Source organism: Drosophila nasuta, chromosome 2L (assembly GCF_023558535.2).
Source record: "Drosophila nasuta strain 15112-1781.00 chromosome 2L, ASM2355853v1, whole genome shotgun sequence".
Classification (NCBI taxonomy): Eukaryota; Metazoa; Arthropoda; class Insecta; order Diptera; family Drosophilidae; genus Drosophila; species Drosophila nasuta.
Genome location: NC_083455.1, coordinates 19,837,784 through 19,855,078, shown reverse-complemented (window position 1 = coordinate 19,855,078; position 17,295 = coordinate 19,837,784). Strand labels below are relative to the sequence as shown.

The 17,295-nt window shown below is 37.1% G+C and overlaps 1 protein-coding gene across 1 annotated transcript; it reads right to left on the bottom strand.

Moving 5' to 3' along the window:
- Nucleotides 1–13,080: 13,080 nt before the first annotated feature.
- On the bottom strand, nucleotides 13,081–14,706 carry LOC132790926 (juvenile hormone acid O-methyltransferase). Its single transcript, XM_060799688.1, has 2 exons — nucleotides 14,018–14,706; nucleotides 13,081–13,459 (listed from the first exon to the last, which is right to left on the bottom strand). Exons 1-2 carry the CDS (start codon nucleotides 14,670–14,672, stop codon nucleotides 13,212–13,214), a joined length of 903 nt encoding a protein of 300 aa, XP_060655671.1. The 5' UTR covers nucleotides 14,673–14,706; the 3' UTR covers nucleotides 13,081–13,211.
- Between the last annotated feature and the right edge of the window lie 2,589 nt (nucleotides 14,707–17,295).

Genomic DNA, 17,295 nt, shown 5'->3' with positions numbered 1-17,295 from the left:
TTATTTTGTATGTGGTGTGTAATTGTCTAGTTATTGTTGCTGTTACTGCTAAAAATTAATTTTTATTTATGAGACTTTTCTCACCCAAGAAGCCGGCGAAGATGCGCGCCCAAGGTGCCAAAATGGGGCAATTACAAGAGCACTCTCACCAAATCGTACGCACAACGAAACAATAAAGACAATGCCATTGCCATGAAGTAATTATATTTCGCCCGGAAAATTTATTGCATTTGTGATTTTTATTTTCCTGCCGAGCGCTAAGCCCCACAAAAGTTTTCCATGCCGAATATTTTTCTGTGATCTGTGTGTGTGTTGTTATTGTGTGAATTATATGGGGCAGAAATTAATTAAAAACAAGTAACAATGCCTAGAAAATACATTCCGCTGTTCCACAAGCCTATCTTTATATATAATTAAATTTTATTTGCCATTACATATGTCTTTTGAAAAGTATAGGAATTAAAAATATCAAGTAAGAAAGCTTCAGTCGAGGATGCTCGACTGCGAGATACCCGATCCCATATTTCACAAAAATAACAAAAATTTTAAATCAAAGATACAAAAATAGACCAAATATTTGGTACAATGGTAGAGTACTGCATTTAAAATATACCAGATTGTCCGCCAAAGCAACCAATACCCGTAGTGAAATATATGGACAGACAGACAGACAGACAGACGAACATGGCTTTATTGTCTCAGCTGTTCACGCTGATGAAGAATATATATATACTTATGACACAAAGGGATAATACCCTTCTATTCTATAGCAAGTATGAAAACCATTCATAGAGAACATTCAAAGTACAGAAGAAGGTAAAAATTGTCATCATAATTTACTAGTGATTACAGGATATTAAGAGCTTTTGATTTAGTCAAGAGTTATGACACATTAGCGTCTTAAGGATCATAAATGTGATAGCCTTTCAGGTGACCAAAAATATATACATATTCCTTAATACTATTATTAATCCCTGAGAGCATATGTATGGCATTAATCTTTACGCTCACGCACACATTATAAGAGGTACTCCCTCTGTCTGTTGCTGTATTTGTGAATAAATTTTAACAACCCAATGCACAGTTTTATAACCAAGAGATAAATATCAAATGTGACTTTTTGACTGTGCCATAAAAATTGATAGAATATGCTTCACAGACTGAAATGTGTCCACACATGAATTTGATACCCTGTATCGGTAATTATGACTAAAGGGTAGTTACAACAATGGAACACTAACCAGAGATTCTTCGCTTGCAATATGATATAAGGTAACTCCCAGTTTTGGGAGTTCTTGTCGCCACTTTTCAGTTAAAAATTTTCAATAATTCAAAACACTCATCGCATAGAGGGTTGCTCTATGTGTAATCGTGTGGGTAAGCGTTACCTTTTGACGTACTTAATCTGTCAATAAAAGTAAATCAAAGTCAACCCCCAAACCAATAAGCGCATCACTTCAAGAGGCATTTCCTGTTTTAAATTGAGGTAGCATCCATATGACATGTGTGAATATGCCGATATGGATATGAGGATGTGGGAAGTTGGGAGGTTGGGATCTGTGGATGTGGGATATGGCAAATTCTTTGCTTCGTTTTTTTTGTCAATAAATTTCCCTTGTCTTTCGGCTGAGAGAATTCCATTCAGTTCTATCTGTGTGCAGTTTGTGGGCTGAAAAGTGTAATTTTAAAAAGTCATAATCGCAGATAAGTGCGGTCTCATTGCCCAAGCCAAGGCTATTCATTACAGCTTCTGGGATCGACAAGGGCGGTTATATCGTATATAACATAACATAATATGATATGACTGTGTGCGTATGTGTGTGTGTGTGTGTTTGTTGAAGTATCTCGCAATTTTTTTATACAATTTTTGCCTATAATCTGAGCACACCCGCTCACACACACCCTCGCATCAAATACTCGCAATATGGCAATTTCGTTGCATTGCAAAGAGCCCATTGTTGTTGTCGTCGTGATATATGTGCGTAGGTATTAAACGTTATTGAAAAAACTGCTGACAAAAGAAGTATAAATATTTACACAAAATACTACTATTTGAAAATCAGCCAATGACTGAAAGACACACACACACAACCAAGGAGAGAGTGAAGGAAGGAAGGATGGCAAAAAGCTTGGCGATTAGCATTGTCAAGCACTGCTGTTAAATGCAAATTATTGCTCTTTGATGTTGAAACGGTTTTAGCAGCGCAATAAGATAATGAAGCTTCGACTTCACTTTGCTTGATTAAAAATCTGAATTGTATAAAAATTACTGATACGAAGCAAACATTTTTGTAACACTGAAAATATACCGAAAATATTCTTTGCCTTAACAAATTTAAATGACAAATCTACACACATTATTATCGATTTAATTATGAATTAAAAATTTAACACATTTCTGAAAAAATAATGAATGAACCACATAAAATGGTGACTGGCTCCTTGCTGGGCCGAAAATTCAGCTCATTTAAATTAAAATCCATGCGTGTGCGCTTCGCTCATTTAATCTTAATGAAAAACCGGTTTGTCGGGTTTTCAAGTTGTTGTTGTTGTTTTTGTTGTTGGGTTTTGTGTTGAGAAGATTTCCGTTTTTATTGCCAAGGCCAAAGGATTGTAACGCACACAAAATCCTCTGTCCTTAACGTACAGCTTTTATTTAGTATTCATCAAATTTCTGATTTATTCAGTCCAAATGGGCAAACGAACGTATTTATGCTTATAATTACCCAACAGAACTTAACCTTAACATAATATTGTATAACTCACATACGCCCATTCATACATGCGTGGAAACACAAATAATAACCCTTTGTATTGAGTTTTAGGGGTGGGAAGCGAGGGTGTGGATATATTTATTCATAGAAAAACTGAGGCGTTTATTTTCGTCACAAGTAAATTTACTCCTTTGGGATTCGATTACAGCAGAGATGGAAAATTGTAATTGTAAACTAAATGTTGAAAATATCAAGAAAATAATATTTAATCTTTTACTACAGAAATATTAAATTGTTGAAAATGCCAAGAATATAATATTACATCTCTTCCAACAAATGAAATGCCTTTGTTTTCAATAACAATTTTACTCATTCAAATGAACTTAATCTCAATTTGAAATTGTTATCTATAATTACCCAAACCCGCTGCAATGTCCAACACTTTCTCTGCGTTGTGTTGTGAAATAAATTTGAACTCTTTACATGCGGAAACCTGGATGAAAAGATGGCTTTGATATTCAAATTCAACGAATTCCGCTTAAAAGTTTTATTTTGCAGCTTGCGCAACTAATTTTCACATTTTATGCATAATTCAAAAGTACAGCTCACCATTAGGCACTTTTGGTCACCTAAGGGTTAAAGCGGGTTAAGGCGGGAAGGTGAAGAGAGAGAGTGTGAATCGAGATAGCATATTTCATGGTTTCATGACCAAATAAATGCAATGAAATTCATCAATTGACGTCGACGCCAACATCTTCAGAGCCAACTACGCTACCGGCATCGCAGTCGCTGTCGCTGTCACAAGTCGCAGTCGCCATCGCCATCGACTGAGCATTATTTGCATATAAATTGGTTTTCGGGTTCGTGTTTGGTATATTTTTGAGTTTTTCTTTTCATATTTGGGGAATATTTGTACTCCTCGTACTCACGGTTCTTTTTTGTTGTTTGGTCGTGCCAACTGCTAATCGTGTTGTTGGCATCTGTTTTAAAAAGCAATTGCAGAACGCAACATCGTCGATTTGCTTATTATTAATTGACGCAATTTGAGCTTAAACGATTTGGCAATTCAACATGGCCTGCAGCGGACATCAGCATCCGCATCCGCATCAGCATCAGCATGAGAATCAGCAACACCCATGGTGACAATTATACGTATACGCAAATTGGAAGACGGGGTCTTCAGCGTACTGCCCTCAGGCCATTGCTGGTGTTCAAGCCCACCCATTAGTTCTGGGGCTTTCGAGCTTTTCGGGTACATCTAGTCACTAAAAATAGAAAGAAATTAGACAAATGAAAAAATTAACGACATTTGAATGCCCTAAAAATATGACAATATTATAGAAAATTATGAAATATTGATGTGGCAATGTGAATGCATTATATTTCTAGTAGTAAAAATAAAAAAAAATTGGAGAATTTTGTCTGTTTTTAAATTAACGAAATTACTGTTAATAAATATAAGAATTAAAGAAATGGTTTCTATGTCCTATATTTGCAGCGGCAAATAAATAAACTAGCTTAATAAATCAATATCAAAATCATTTTATTTTCGTTTCTTTTTTTTAACTAATGGAGTTATTTTACTAAAATGCTGAAGTACACTTAAAAACAATATGGTAGTTATAAAATAAGATACTAAGAATATTGGTCCAAAAAGTACTACAGGAATTTCAAAATCTTAAGTTCAAGAAACACATCTTGATTTCAAGAACATTTTATATAAATAAAATAAAATATAAAAGAGGTAACAATTTTGTAGTTTTAGAACCAAAAATCTTATTATAAGAACAAAAATAATATTACATTTTATCATTCTTATTGTTTTATTTATTTAACATTTCTTAGACTAATGTTCTTAGTTTCAGGAATTTGTTCTTACTTTACAGTGTAAAAGACAAATGTTTATGATTTTAAAAACTGATCTTTAATTCATTTTATTTTTATTTTAACTAATCAGAAATTTTAAAATATTATACTTGAAGTGGTCTAGTTAAAAAAATCTATAAATTAAATAATAAATATCAAAATGATTTCAGTTTTGCTTGGTTTTGGAATAAATGAAATTCTAAGGCTTTCACTAAGTATAATAAAAATTTAATTTCCTTTCTTAACATCCCAATTAAATTAGCAAACTTGATGTTATAGTCGCAATACCCTTCAAGAAGCAGCATTCGCAACACGTTCGTCGACTTGCTAGAAAACCAAAAAACACGGCGCTGACAAAAAATTCGTTAAAAAAGCATAAGACGCGTTTTCAAAAAGTCGCGGGACGTCGTCGAGAACAACAGCTTGGGGTTTTGTTTTTTCGGGGGGAAGGGGAGGAGGGTGACATTATTTTTCATGTCGATGCCTAAAAAGGTCAAATGTCTGGCGGAGTTTTTTTTGGTGGTTTCTGGTGTTCTCGCAGCGTTTTGTTTGTCTTGCTTATTCTTTTGCTTTTTTTTTATTTTTTATGTCAACGAAGCGAAGAGTAGCTAGTACGATTTGTGCCCCAAGGGCAGGTGATGCCGTCGCGATGCTGTTGCGCTTTGTTTCTATTGTCATCAACTGAAATTGGCTTTTAATGTTGCCGCAGAGATATCTTAAGAATAATTGTTTTGCGTGTTTTTCTTGACTTCTGCGGCATCTTCCAGGCCCCCGCAGGTGCGTTTTATTCGAAACTCGCGTAATTTTTACAACAACAGCACCGAAAACAAAAAAATATAATGTTTGTTTTGGGGTAATACTTTGGAAAGTACTGAAACATCTTGGGAGCTTTTATTTTACAGCACAAAAGGCCAAAAGTTTTGTTCAGCAACAACACCTGTGGAGACTCATTTTGATTCTGTTACTACCCAAACTTTTCTCCAAGGGTTCAATTACAATTTCCAATGTCCATTGTATTAGTTTTAATTGATTTGTCGTGGCGGCACTTTAAACTCAGTCGGTATATTAAATCCTAGACTAAGTCACATAAGTCACAGTAATAAAAACTAAACTATCATTTTTCTATATGGTTCCACCCCATTGAAATTGATTTCCGCCTGATACTCGATTTCTATGCTGCGTTACACGAATTGTTATCAAGCAGCCAGCGACCCATATAACTGTTTTTTTAGAGGAATGAGAAATCAAGTGAGAATACTCGACTGATAGATACCTAGACTTTAACATTATTGAATGAAATATGAAATAAGAAAAAAAAAGTTCTATATGATGATGAAAGTTTCATTTGTATAGACAACTCCCATCATACATTGTATCTAATTGATATTATCTATAGTAGATGTTGAGAACTATCGATTTAGAGCCGTCGATAGTGCTATCGATTGTTCTCCTCCTCTAATCTATACTCCTTATTTCTGTTTTACAGGGTAACATACAATTTTGCAGAGGAACACACTCAAAATGAACTCAAAGCAAAAGAAAACAAAAATTTAAAAAAAGCCAATCCCATGCAAAGGAAGAGGGTACTAGAAAACGATGCTGGGGGTGAGTTTCATATTCATTTTTTTTTGTTCTTTCTGTGGTTCAGGGAGGGTTCAAGCTATGGTCCAAGGTTCAGTTTGCCGGCGGCTGCAGATAGGCACAATAATTGTATCAAAAGCATATTTTCCATTCTGGTAGAACGAATTTTATGCTTTTTCAATAAACATTAACCGATTTTGGTATTTTTTCATAAAAGAACAACAACACAAGCGGTAGCATGTAACGCACTGACAAAAAACAAGTGCGAATGCTGAATGAATTCTCGAAACGAACGACAATTAGATACACTTAGTTTTGTGTAGAATACATTCAATATAAAATATATATATTAACATTTCTAAAGTTTAGAAAATATACCAAACCATTTTTTTTATTTTTGGAAAAGAAACTTATAACTATCACTTTAATTAGAGGAGAATTAGAGAAGAGTGATTTTAGAATTATTTTTATGTTTGAACGTAATAGAAAAAATCGTACGCAAATCAAAAAATTAACGAAATATTCTATATGTATATCTTATCTTAAGTTCGTGCTCTAAATTTAATTTTAATACAGAGTTATAAGAATGACCTTTATTTATTTTTTAAATTCTCCCAGAGAATTATCCATAGATACTCGTATGTATCTTAAAGTTATACTTCCCTTTGCCTTCACTATTATTAGCATTAACTTCTTTACAAAAGAAGAGTATACAGCATCGGGTATAGAGAGAAGCAAAAAGTGCCAGTGAGTATGCAATGCTTTTGTGCGGCAATCATTCATGCGTTCATTATTTCATAGACTACGAGATGAGTGCGTCGCTTGCCAAGCTCCCACACACACACACTCACACATACGCACAGACCGCTTAAATATTTTGCTGTCCACTTTTTGTACAAGGATATGCAAACGTAAGAGCCCCAAGAAAAATGGCAATCAATGATTCGGAAATATTTATTTTTTTCGTTTTGCAGTCTAAGCTAATAGCATTTTTTTTTGTTTATCAATATTTCCATTGATCGCATTCCTGCAGCAATATCAACATTTTTCATTACAAGAGTTTTGGGGGAATATTTGTTTTATATTTTGTATGAATATTTCTTTCCTTTTTAAGTGAAAATTAGCCTGCTTTTCCTAATACACAACAAGTACTTAAATAGTGTTACAACAAACGCATAATAAACCCAAGATTTATGCCGAAAACTATATTTCATAATGGCAACCAAATGAGAAGGCAAAAGAAGCTGTGCTGTGGCTTAGATACTGGAAGTTGGCCTTATTATTGGAGCCATTTGAAGGCGTAATATCAAACGCTCCACATAATTATTTCCTCTCACCATCCTTTGGCAGACGTCGCATCGATTTTGTTCTCATGTTACGCGCTGCTTTTGTTTACACAAAAATTATGTTTAATGAGAGCGACTCCCCCCCGCGCAGATGCCTCTCACTTCCCCTGGCCATCCCATTGACTACCCTTCTCTCTTGGGCTTGGGGTTGGAATCGCGCGCGCGGCCGAGCAACAAAAACTGACAATTATAATTACAAGGTCTTAAGTTTTTCGTGAAAATTATTATTTTAATTATGGTTTGGCGAGGCACAAGGCAAAGGCGCAAGGCAAAGGCAAAGGCAAAGCAAACGAAATGAAACGAGGGTTGCGCAATAAAATTTCCCCAAATACGCGTATTTATGGCCATATCGAGTGTAACACATAGATCATAAATCGCTCAACAAATAAATAACGTCTTCGTATTTATATCCGTATTTATGCGATATGCGACTGACTGTCGCTTGCATAATAAAAATCGAAAATCATGCACTGAAATGAACCTAATCAACTGGTCCAATCTGTTTTTATGGCTCAACGCCAATCATAACTTTTACACATTCATAATATGACTGTGACTACAAGAGTGAAGAACACGTTGATAATTTTTATTTGCAATTTCGCCGTTTACCGTCAGCGAATCCTGTGCTGGTGATGATAACTCGACTGGTCTACATACTTATTATTAGCACTGTCCTCTGCAAATAAAATAAATTTCTGCTGTACTTTTATTTCCAAGAGATGAAAGAGAGAGCGAAAGAGAAGTAATAATCATTTATTTAATGTGCCCAACATTTATTATTTCTGCTGACCTTTCCCGAGCTGACGACAACGATGTTTGACACTTACAAAAGACAGTCCACTGATGGTCAAAGTTAGATTGGACACTTGCGCAATTTGCGCGCTCTGAATCTAATTGAGTTTATCGAGTAACTAGCAGCCAGCCAGTGAAAGTTACTTCACGGTTTAACCTTGAGCAATCGCAATGAATTCAGTTCGTATTTTTCTTGCCAAGCGAACTACGTTTTAATTAACCAAATTCCTGCAGGGATGGCAACTTTAACTTCACCCTGTTCCATCGAAGTATTTTTTTAACCAAGTCATCATTCTACCCCATTTAGAACTCGGTTTTTTTGTTTGCACACATTTAGATGTTAAAGCTGAGAGGATTGACGGGCTTCAAAGCTACTATTAAAACTGACTTATCAAAGTGCCCTCGCACTAGGACATAACATATATGTGTCAGCTGTTTCACATGTAATTATCATGTAGAAGTTAACAACTCAATGCTGTGTGGCCTTTTGCTGACAAGTCAACTTTTGTAGAATAAGCAAACTCATTTGCAAACTATACAGATGAGAGAGAGAAACCATTAATTAAGTAGCTGATTGCAGCTTCAAAGTGTCTCGTAAAAACAATTGACATTCACAATAAGAGTACTAACTGGGTAATTGCAGAAATAAAACAAAAAACGACTGCTAACCACAACCGCATGCTGATGAGACAAAGCAGCACAAACGGTGTCATCAGCAACTGATGTCGAGCCATATGCGCAGTTTGTGCAGTTGACCACAATAATATGCCACAGAAAATTGTCGTTGCCAGCGGCAAGACATTGAAATCGAAAAGTGAAGCGTATTGAATGCCAAATTGATATAAAATTGAAATGTGATTAGAGTCTGGTCATAAAACCAGACGGCGGACACAGTCGATTTATGCCGCAGGTCAATTTGAGAAAATGTATTGCATGCTTTTAGGCTGCAATTAAATAAACATAAAATGTCAGCGACTTGGCAAATAATTTCAATAAGCACAGCACAAACTTAGAGCTGGGCTATGGGAACGCTTGTGGTCGTTTTAAACAAACCGCAGGTGTTGCATACATTTGCTAGCTTTGCATTAATTATGATACGAGCTTGCCGTGGGTCGAGGGGCGTGGTTAAACTATTTGCTGCCGTTGCTGCTGCTGCTGCTACGAAAATTGTAGCATACTTATGGGCTAAAGCAATTTTATTGCCATGCAGAGGAAGCTGCATAGACCGACAACCGACGACCGAAGACCAACGAGCAACGAGCTCCAACGTCATTGGAGTCATTGGAGTCACCGCTATGCTACTGCTGCTGTTGCTCTTCGTTGGCAGTGAAGAGTCCTGGGAGCATGCACCGTGTGACCCGTAAACTTTACAATTTCTTTGTTTGGACTTCTACTCGTACCAACGATGCTGGTGAAGCAAGTTTGTTGCTATTATTATTTTAGTTGGCTGTGCTCTGCACAGTTTTCGACAGACGCTCGAGCAAGTGGACGGGCGCAAGTTCGCATAAAATGTTATTGCAAAAAACTATTAAATTTCTCTAGGGATGAAAATATGATCAGAAATTTAAATCGATTTATTAAAAGCCACAGTTGTTGTTGTCCTTGTGCTGCTCTAGCGAAAAGGGTCTATGCACCTGCAAACGCACACACACACACACACGGGCACACACAATAACATATGTTGCCAAAAACTTTTCAGCTGCAATAGCTCCAAAAAGGTTTTCGATGAAGACATGCATGTGACTGCTGGACTAGTTGTTGTTATTCTGGCACAGTGGCTTTTAAATATTGTTAAAGTGATTAGCGCAGAAGATTGCAAGAAAAGCTAGTTAGGTAGAGTTGGCTCTTTGCTAAATAATTTAGTTAAAAATACATTAGTTGTGAAATTTGCGATGACAAATCAAAGTTAATGTGCTTATCAATTGAATCAAACACTGTCCACTGTGCACAGTTGTCGCAAGCATCAAAATTCCCGTTCCTCAGTTGAGCACAACTTGAAAAACAAATTTACTATGTACACTTAATGTCTAGACAAAGCCTCCAATTACCTTATCCGATTACACGAAGATTTTCGCTGCAAAGTGTTACCCAGAGAGTTTTGGGCCAAAGAATGAGCAATGAGAATGGGCAAATAGCCGAAACCCAATGTAACCCGTTGACCCAGCATGCTTCTCGTGCCGCAAAAGACGACTTTATGCACTCGTATTACACTCTCTTTGTCCCTTTGGTCCCATCTCACATCTCTACTTCAACGGTCCTCGTTGACGTCATCAAAAATGTTTCAAATTATTTGCGAGGCTAAAGAAATATTCTCACACCTGAGCACCAACCAACACACAGAAAAAAGGAGTAGCAAAGCACTTAAGTGCCTGCTCCGGCTACTATTCGGGATTTTTAATTGAAGTGCAGTGGTGATCGCAGAGTCCTTGTCCTCGTCCTCGTCCGTGTCCTTTGTCGGTATTGTTTTCATTGCGACTTTCTACTCCCCCAATTTTTGTGCGCTTCCTTGGGAAAGCAGGTGTAAAGTTAAATCAGAAAATGAAATTAAAATAAAGCAAAACCAAGCGGAGCAAACGTAATGAAGTGGCCAAAAACGAAAAAAGGATTAACTTGGCTATTCCCCCTTGGGGGAGGGTTGAGAACGAGAACGAGAACGTTGCGCATAATTAGCTGTGCCTGAACACACATTTTTTTGCCAAAATGTGTTGAAAAATTCATGAGGAAAAAACCCCTTGAATATTATCATCCCTCGCTGCCTAGCATTTTGTCATTTTATAATATAATTTATTAAAATTCTTATTTCGAGTGCAAGTTGTGTAAAGGATACTTTAGTAAATATTAAAACCGAAAAAAATGTGCATGCAAAGTATATCATGCGACTTTATAAATAGCATGCGAGAAGCTTTGATTGCGCAATCATTTTGTGGCAGTTTAATAGATACAACTGGCTAAAGCTGGGCTGTGGCTTTTTGACTGTGGCTTAGACGGTCTGTGGTCAATAGCCATTTGCATATGAAACGCAATCAAAATGTCAAAATAAACACCAGCAGGTCAACAAGAAAAAACGTCAAACGTCAGGCTGGCAAACACACACATAAAACAAAACAAAACAGCCGGAAAAGTGGGCGGAAAAGTGACCAAAGCGAGGTGACCTGGGCAGGAAACGTTAACGTAACGTTGCTTATATCACAACTTGGTTCTTCGTATAATTGTTTGTACTTTGACATAGGCACACGCCCCCAAAATTCAAATGCAAACACATTCACATACAGTACTCAGATATGCACACAGTGGCACCCACATTGTTGTTGGATCCGTCATCCAATGTTGTGTTGTGTTTGCTTATGGCTACGCCTCAGCAATTCCAGCAAAAAGAATAATAATATCATACGCTGTGTGTTCATTTGAAAAATGTTTTGTAAAAATATCTATAGAGAGCATTTGATCAATAGCAAGTTTAAGCATGAAGAGCTCTTGGGGTTAAATGAAAATCAACTTTTCAATTGTTGTTTCCAAATCAAAGCACAAAAATGTCGTTTTTCTGCCGGGGGGAGACACAGCAATTCATCTTGCAAGTCTAAGAAATTAGCCGAGCAAATGATGCAAGAAAAACCAAATGCCAGGCACAGTATCCGTCTCCGTCCCCGTCTCCATCTCTATCTCAATCTCAGAGTTTGGATGGGCAATTAAAGGACTCCCAGCTACGCGCTATTCTCACTCCAAACTCTCTAGCTCGCTCTCTAGCAAATCCCTGAGGCTCTTCAGCTCTTCAGCCTGAGCATTTGCACACGCAGCGAAGTAAACGGAAAATTCATTACAAACAAATTAACAAATAAATCAAATTTCAATACGAACATTTTGTGTTTGCGAAAACAATTTTTGAGTGTGATTCCGGGGGAGCTCATCGCCCATCGCCCAACGCCAATCGCTTGCCACGCCCAAGTGCGATGTGGGGGGGCTTGACTGACTGACTGACAGCCGGCAAATCGTTGGAAAATCTTTGGCAACTGGCAACTGTAAACTGAAACTGAAGCTCTCTCCACTTGAGAAATCATTTGTCTAAATTAATTCCTGTCGTTTACATTTGCCAGCCAGAGAAACGCAACGCCAAAAATCAAAGATTAAGACAAACATTTACTACAACTACGATTCCTTCTCACATCCACCACCCCAGTCAACATCTTGATGGCAGGGTTGAATAAATCTCCTCTAAGCGCTGTGCAACTCTCTCACTCTTTCAGTGAATGTTGTTTTTTGGGTTTTCGCCTCCACTCACGCCTTCCCAGCCATGATAAATGACATGATGCGCATTTGGTGGATCAACGCTCAACGTCGTCGCGTTAATAACTCATTCGAAAATTCCGTGAAGAGAAGAACGCGACCGACGTATGTACATTTTTGGCCCCAAAAAACAATTAAAATTGTTGTTGAGCTGAGCGTCAGGTAGCGTCGTCGTCGTCGTCGACGTTGGCATAATTATAACTGCTAAATCCAATATTATATAATATCCCGAAATGTAACAGGATTTCAACCCTTTGCATACTTTCAGGGCTCACTCTTATGTTATTTCCTTCTCGGTTTTCTGGTGTGGCTAAAGTTCTTCCCAATAATTATTTCTGTCAAACGCAGATCCAGAGACTGTCAATCGCAGCAAAACTCCAGATTTCAACACAGTGCTAAAAATATGCATTTCTTTATCTTTCAAATCATTTGCAAGCCATGATAATTAGGAACTGCGATTATTAGGTACTATTAAAATTGTTTCTATAATTACTATGATATAAAAACATGAATTTCTTTACTTTGAAATCATTTGCAAGGATAATTAGGAACTATTTTTTTACCATGTCCGCAATCATTAGGCACTATTACTATGATATATTTAACTAAATAGAATTGGGTTTTCTCCAGCTTAGCTAACACCTTTGAGGCTCTTTGTGCTCGACATTTCACTAAGCACATTGCCCAACAAAGTGGAAGACTTACGAGCATAGGCCACAACCAGTTTATAGGGCGATGCAAAGCGTTGTTGCTGCTGATCGCCGTCTGTTTGTTGCTTTAGATTCATTGAGACAACAACATCAACGAAATCATCTAGGAACTCTTCATGCAAGGCAGCTGGCATGCGCTCCAGAAAAGGACAAATTGCTTTGACATTATCTACAAATAGAGAAAGGAAATACAATAAATAAATAAGTAAGAAAGCTACAATCGAGTGTACTCGAATTAAGGGGGGCGAAAAACTTTGAAACAAACTTGATCTGCATGGAAACATAGTAAATACTGTTAAACAAAAGAAAATTATAGCTCTATCTCTTATAGTTTCTGAGATCCAGTGTTTCATACGGACAGACGGACAGACAGACAGATGGACATTCGGACATGGCTAGATCGTTTCGGCTGTTGACGCTGATCAAGAATATATATTCTTTATAGGGTCAGAGATGCCTCCTTCTACCTTTTTACATACATTTACAAACAGGAAATGGAACACCTCAGGAGTTAAGGAAACACTTGAGAATCTCCTCTGTGTATGTCCAATGTTATACCGACTTCGGCTGAAATACCTCGGATGTTATCACCGAGGATGTTGCTGGCGATATCTGAGACGAAGATATGGTACCTTATACCAACACAACTACGGTCCTCCACATGTGTCCGCCCCTCGTTGTAGCAGCGGGTACTACCTAATACCTAATAAATAAAACCAAAACTCACCTTTCAAAGTGCGCACTCCCTCGTAGACGAAAACCTCGCTGCGTACCTCAACGTTCTTGTAGTGGAAGCCAGCTTCGTTCAGTAGCTGCTTGAATTGTTCCGCAGGCTTTGAACTTGTGTGCAGCGGGGATATAAACTGTTCCACATCCTGCATATAGGCAGCCCACTTAGCGTTTGTGTGCAACACTTTGTAAACCTCGTAAACAGGATTGGAGGCGAGAAACACGAGCAAACAGTCGCCTCCTTCGTTGCGCAACAGATCGTAAATATTATTCAAAGCCACGCGCAGATTCTGCACCCAATGCAGGCAATAAAAGGATGTGACATGATCAAAACGTCCTTTCAACTGTTCCGGCAAATTATCGCAGCCAATGTCGAGCACCTGGAACTGCGTGCGTTCGTAGCGTCGATAGCAATTGTTGGCATAGCCAACCATCTTGCTGGAGATATCGGTGCCCACCAGCTGCTCATAGCCCTTGGGCAACAGTGGATACACAAAGTCCATCAGCACATTGCCCGAACCGGAGCCCACGTCCAGCAGCGAGTCCTGGCCATCGGAACGCCATTGGAGCCGAGAGGAATACTCATCCAAGATGAGCTTGGCATCGTGACGCTGCACTTGGTTGGCGCGCTGATAGAGTGAGGCCTGGTTCATTGTGGCCACTGATAATGTCGAGCACAAAGTGCCCAGCTTATATAGCGAACGCGGGCAACAATAGTGACGCGGCGTATGTAGATTTATTTATAACGCTGACAGTGATCTTCAAAATTACTCACTACACTGAGAAATGTTGCATGCACTTGTTATGTTTGCACGCAGATCAACTTTGTTTTAAATTTTAGTAGAAATTCTTTTCCATGGGAAAAACGTCTACCAACTATGGGTCTTAATTGCTTTGGCCAATAATTTGGTATTTTTTCTATTCTATGGTTATTTTGAATGTAGTACCATATCAATATACCAAATATAACATTTGGTATATTTTCGTATTTGTAGTAATTTGGTATATTTTACAAATAATACCGCATTGGTATATTTTATATTAAATACCCCATTGCTTGGTATACTTTGGCTGTCAGTTTGGTATATTTTCTACTCTATGGTATATTTTGAATGTAGTACCATATCAATATACCAAATATAGCCTTTGGTATATTTTCGTATTTTTAGAATATTAATTTGGTATATTTTACAAATAATATCTCATTGGTATATTTTATATTAAATACCCCATTGCTTGGTATACGCCTACTTGTTTACTTTGGCTGTCAGTTTGGTATATTTTCTACTCTATGGTATATTTTGAATGTAGTACCATATCAATATACCAAATATAACCTTTGGTATATTTTCGTATTTTTAGCATATTAATTTGGTATATTTTACAATTAATACCACATTGTTAGGCATGTAGTTATAATTATAGCCTCTTTTATATTTTAGTATTTTTGTGGTATTTTAATTTGGTATATTTTAAGAATAATACCGCAGGTATCTCACAGTCGAGCACACTCAACTATAGCTTGCTTACATGTTTTAATTGTAGTCATGCTGGGTTTTTCATATGTGTACTTCACTTTGCTTTTTCAAATATTTCCAAAGCCAGCAAATACTTGGAATAATTCAAATTTGCAAACATATGCAGTGACGACCTTCAGACGAACAATAGCTGCCACCTCGCTGGTTTTTCCTATCTCGATCAACGCACAAAACAGTTCAAGTTCTAGGTCATTTGTGCTTAGACTTCCTTCCTACGTAACAAGCTTATTCAAATGCTAAATGAAATACAACATTTTCTATAATTTATTTCGTGCAGTGTATGGTAAAGATTTTCGGCAGCATAAAAATAAATATTTATATTTGACCTAAGAGTACCACGAAGTGCTTTAACTAAAAGTGCATTGATCTGTCATCAGTCCCCAAAAAAATAAAATGGAATGAAATGCATTCAGTTCAACGACCTACCTTAAGATAAAAATAGTGAAACTAACAAAGTTCTATTTTAGTTGTCATCTTTCCAAAAAAAAAATAAAGAAAATAATTCAATCTCTCTCCCTTTCGACCCTTTTTGGCACTCAACATTGAAATATAAATTCATTAAAACATTCCATTTCTGTAATTGCTGTCAAACCTTCCCTTCAGAGATAACTTGTGATATGCTTATCATATTTCAAATATTTCCACGTATGACAGACAACAGAGGAACAACGTTTGATGTCCTCATGCATGTCGTCTGTGTTTTATGTTTTGATTTGCCGAAGTGACATCAAAAAGGCAGCGTTTGCTTCAAATTTGTGTGGGCGTTATGGCTGGTTAATTGCATTTGCAGGCAACGCATTGTCCTAAAGGCTTTTCGCCCAAAACACAATTAGAGCGAGCTGTTGAGAACAAAAATCAATTAATGTGCCACAGCTTAATGGGGAATATGTAATGCAGAAAGAGTTTTTGGTTCGAGAGCAATCTCTAATCTAATCTGATTTGAGACAATATCAATTTGAAGCTAAACTTCATTTTCGAGAATATCAATTTTAAAACAAAAGTTCACGCAACTCTTAAAGTCTAATAGACTTGCAAACAAAACTACAGTTGTCTTACAGGAAGTAGTTGCGCTTATTAAATTCATTGTTTTCATCGACAGAGCAAACAAAATACATATTCAAGAAAGGGTTCAGCTGCCGGTTTGGTCTCCTGTATTTTAGTTTGCCAGAAGTAAACGAGATTTTAATGTCCCATAAGGGAATTGCACACAGCCATATGAGTGTAGGGCAAGTTTTAGGATTTAAAATCCAAAGTAAACGGTGATTTGTTGTTATTGATTAAAGCGGACGTTGCCAAAGCGAGAGGAGAGGAGAGCAGTGAAGACCGAAAAGGGCAAAGCCAGACAAACATTGGATCAGAGACGGCAAAAACTGCTCGTGTGTATCTTAAGACGCAGCCACAACTTGATGAGTATTTAAAAGTTTTCCATTGTGTGTTTGATGAATATTTAATTAAGCATAAAAGGAGAGACTTTTATGCTGCAAAACTGTATCAGGCAAAGGTCTAAGGGTTGCTTCCCTCCCCCGCTCCGAAAAGCTTAAGCGAGGAAACAACACGCAAAAAAAAGTATAAAATAAAATAAAACAGAATCAATTATCGCTTTGTGCGCTTTGCTGGTGGTCGTTGGATTCTTTTTTGCTTATGCTTTTTATATTATTTTAATATGTGTATATAGTATATACACGTCTAAGAAGCCTTCACAAGGCGAAAAATAATTAAATAGTGAAATCTCCCCCTG

Excerpts from the sequence above, each read along its gene's own strand:
- LOC132790926 (XM_060799688.1), bottom strand. The coding sequence starts at position 14,672 with ATGAACCAGGCCTCACTCTATCAGCGCGCCAACCAAGTGCAGCGTCAC. Across the intron at positions 13,460-14,017 it reads GGGAGTGCGCACTTTGAAAG|ATAATGTCAAAGCAATTTGT; the intron begins GTGAGTTTTGGT and ends CTCTATTTGTAG.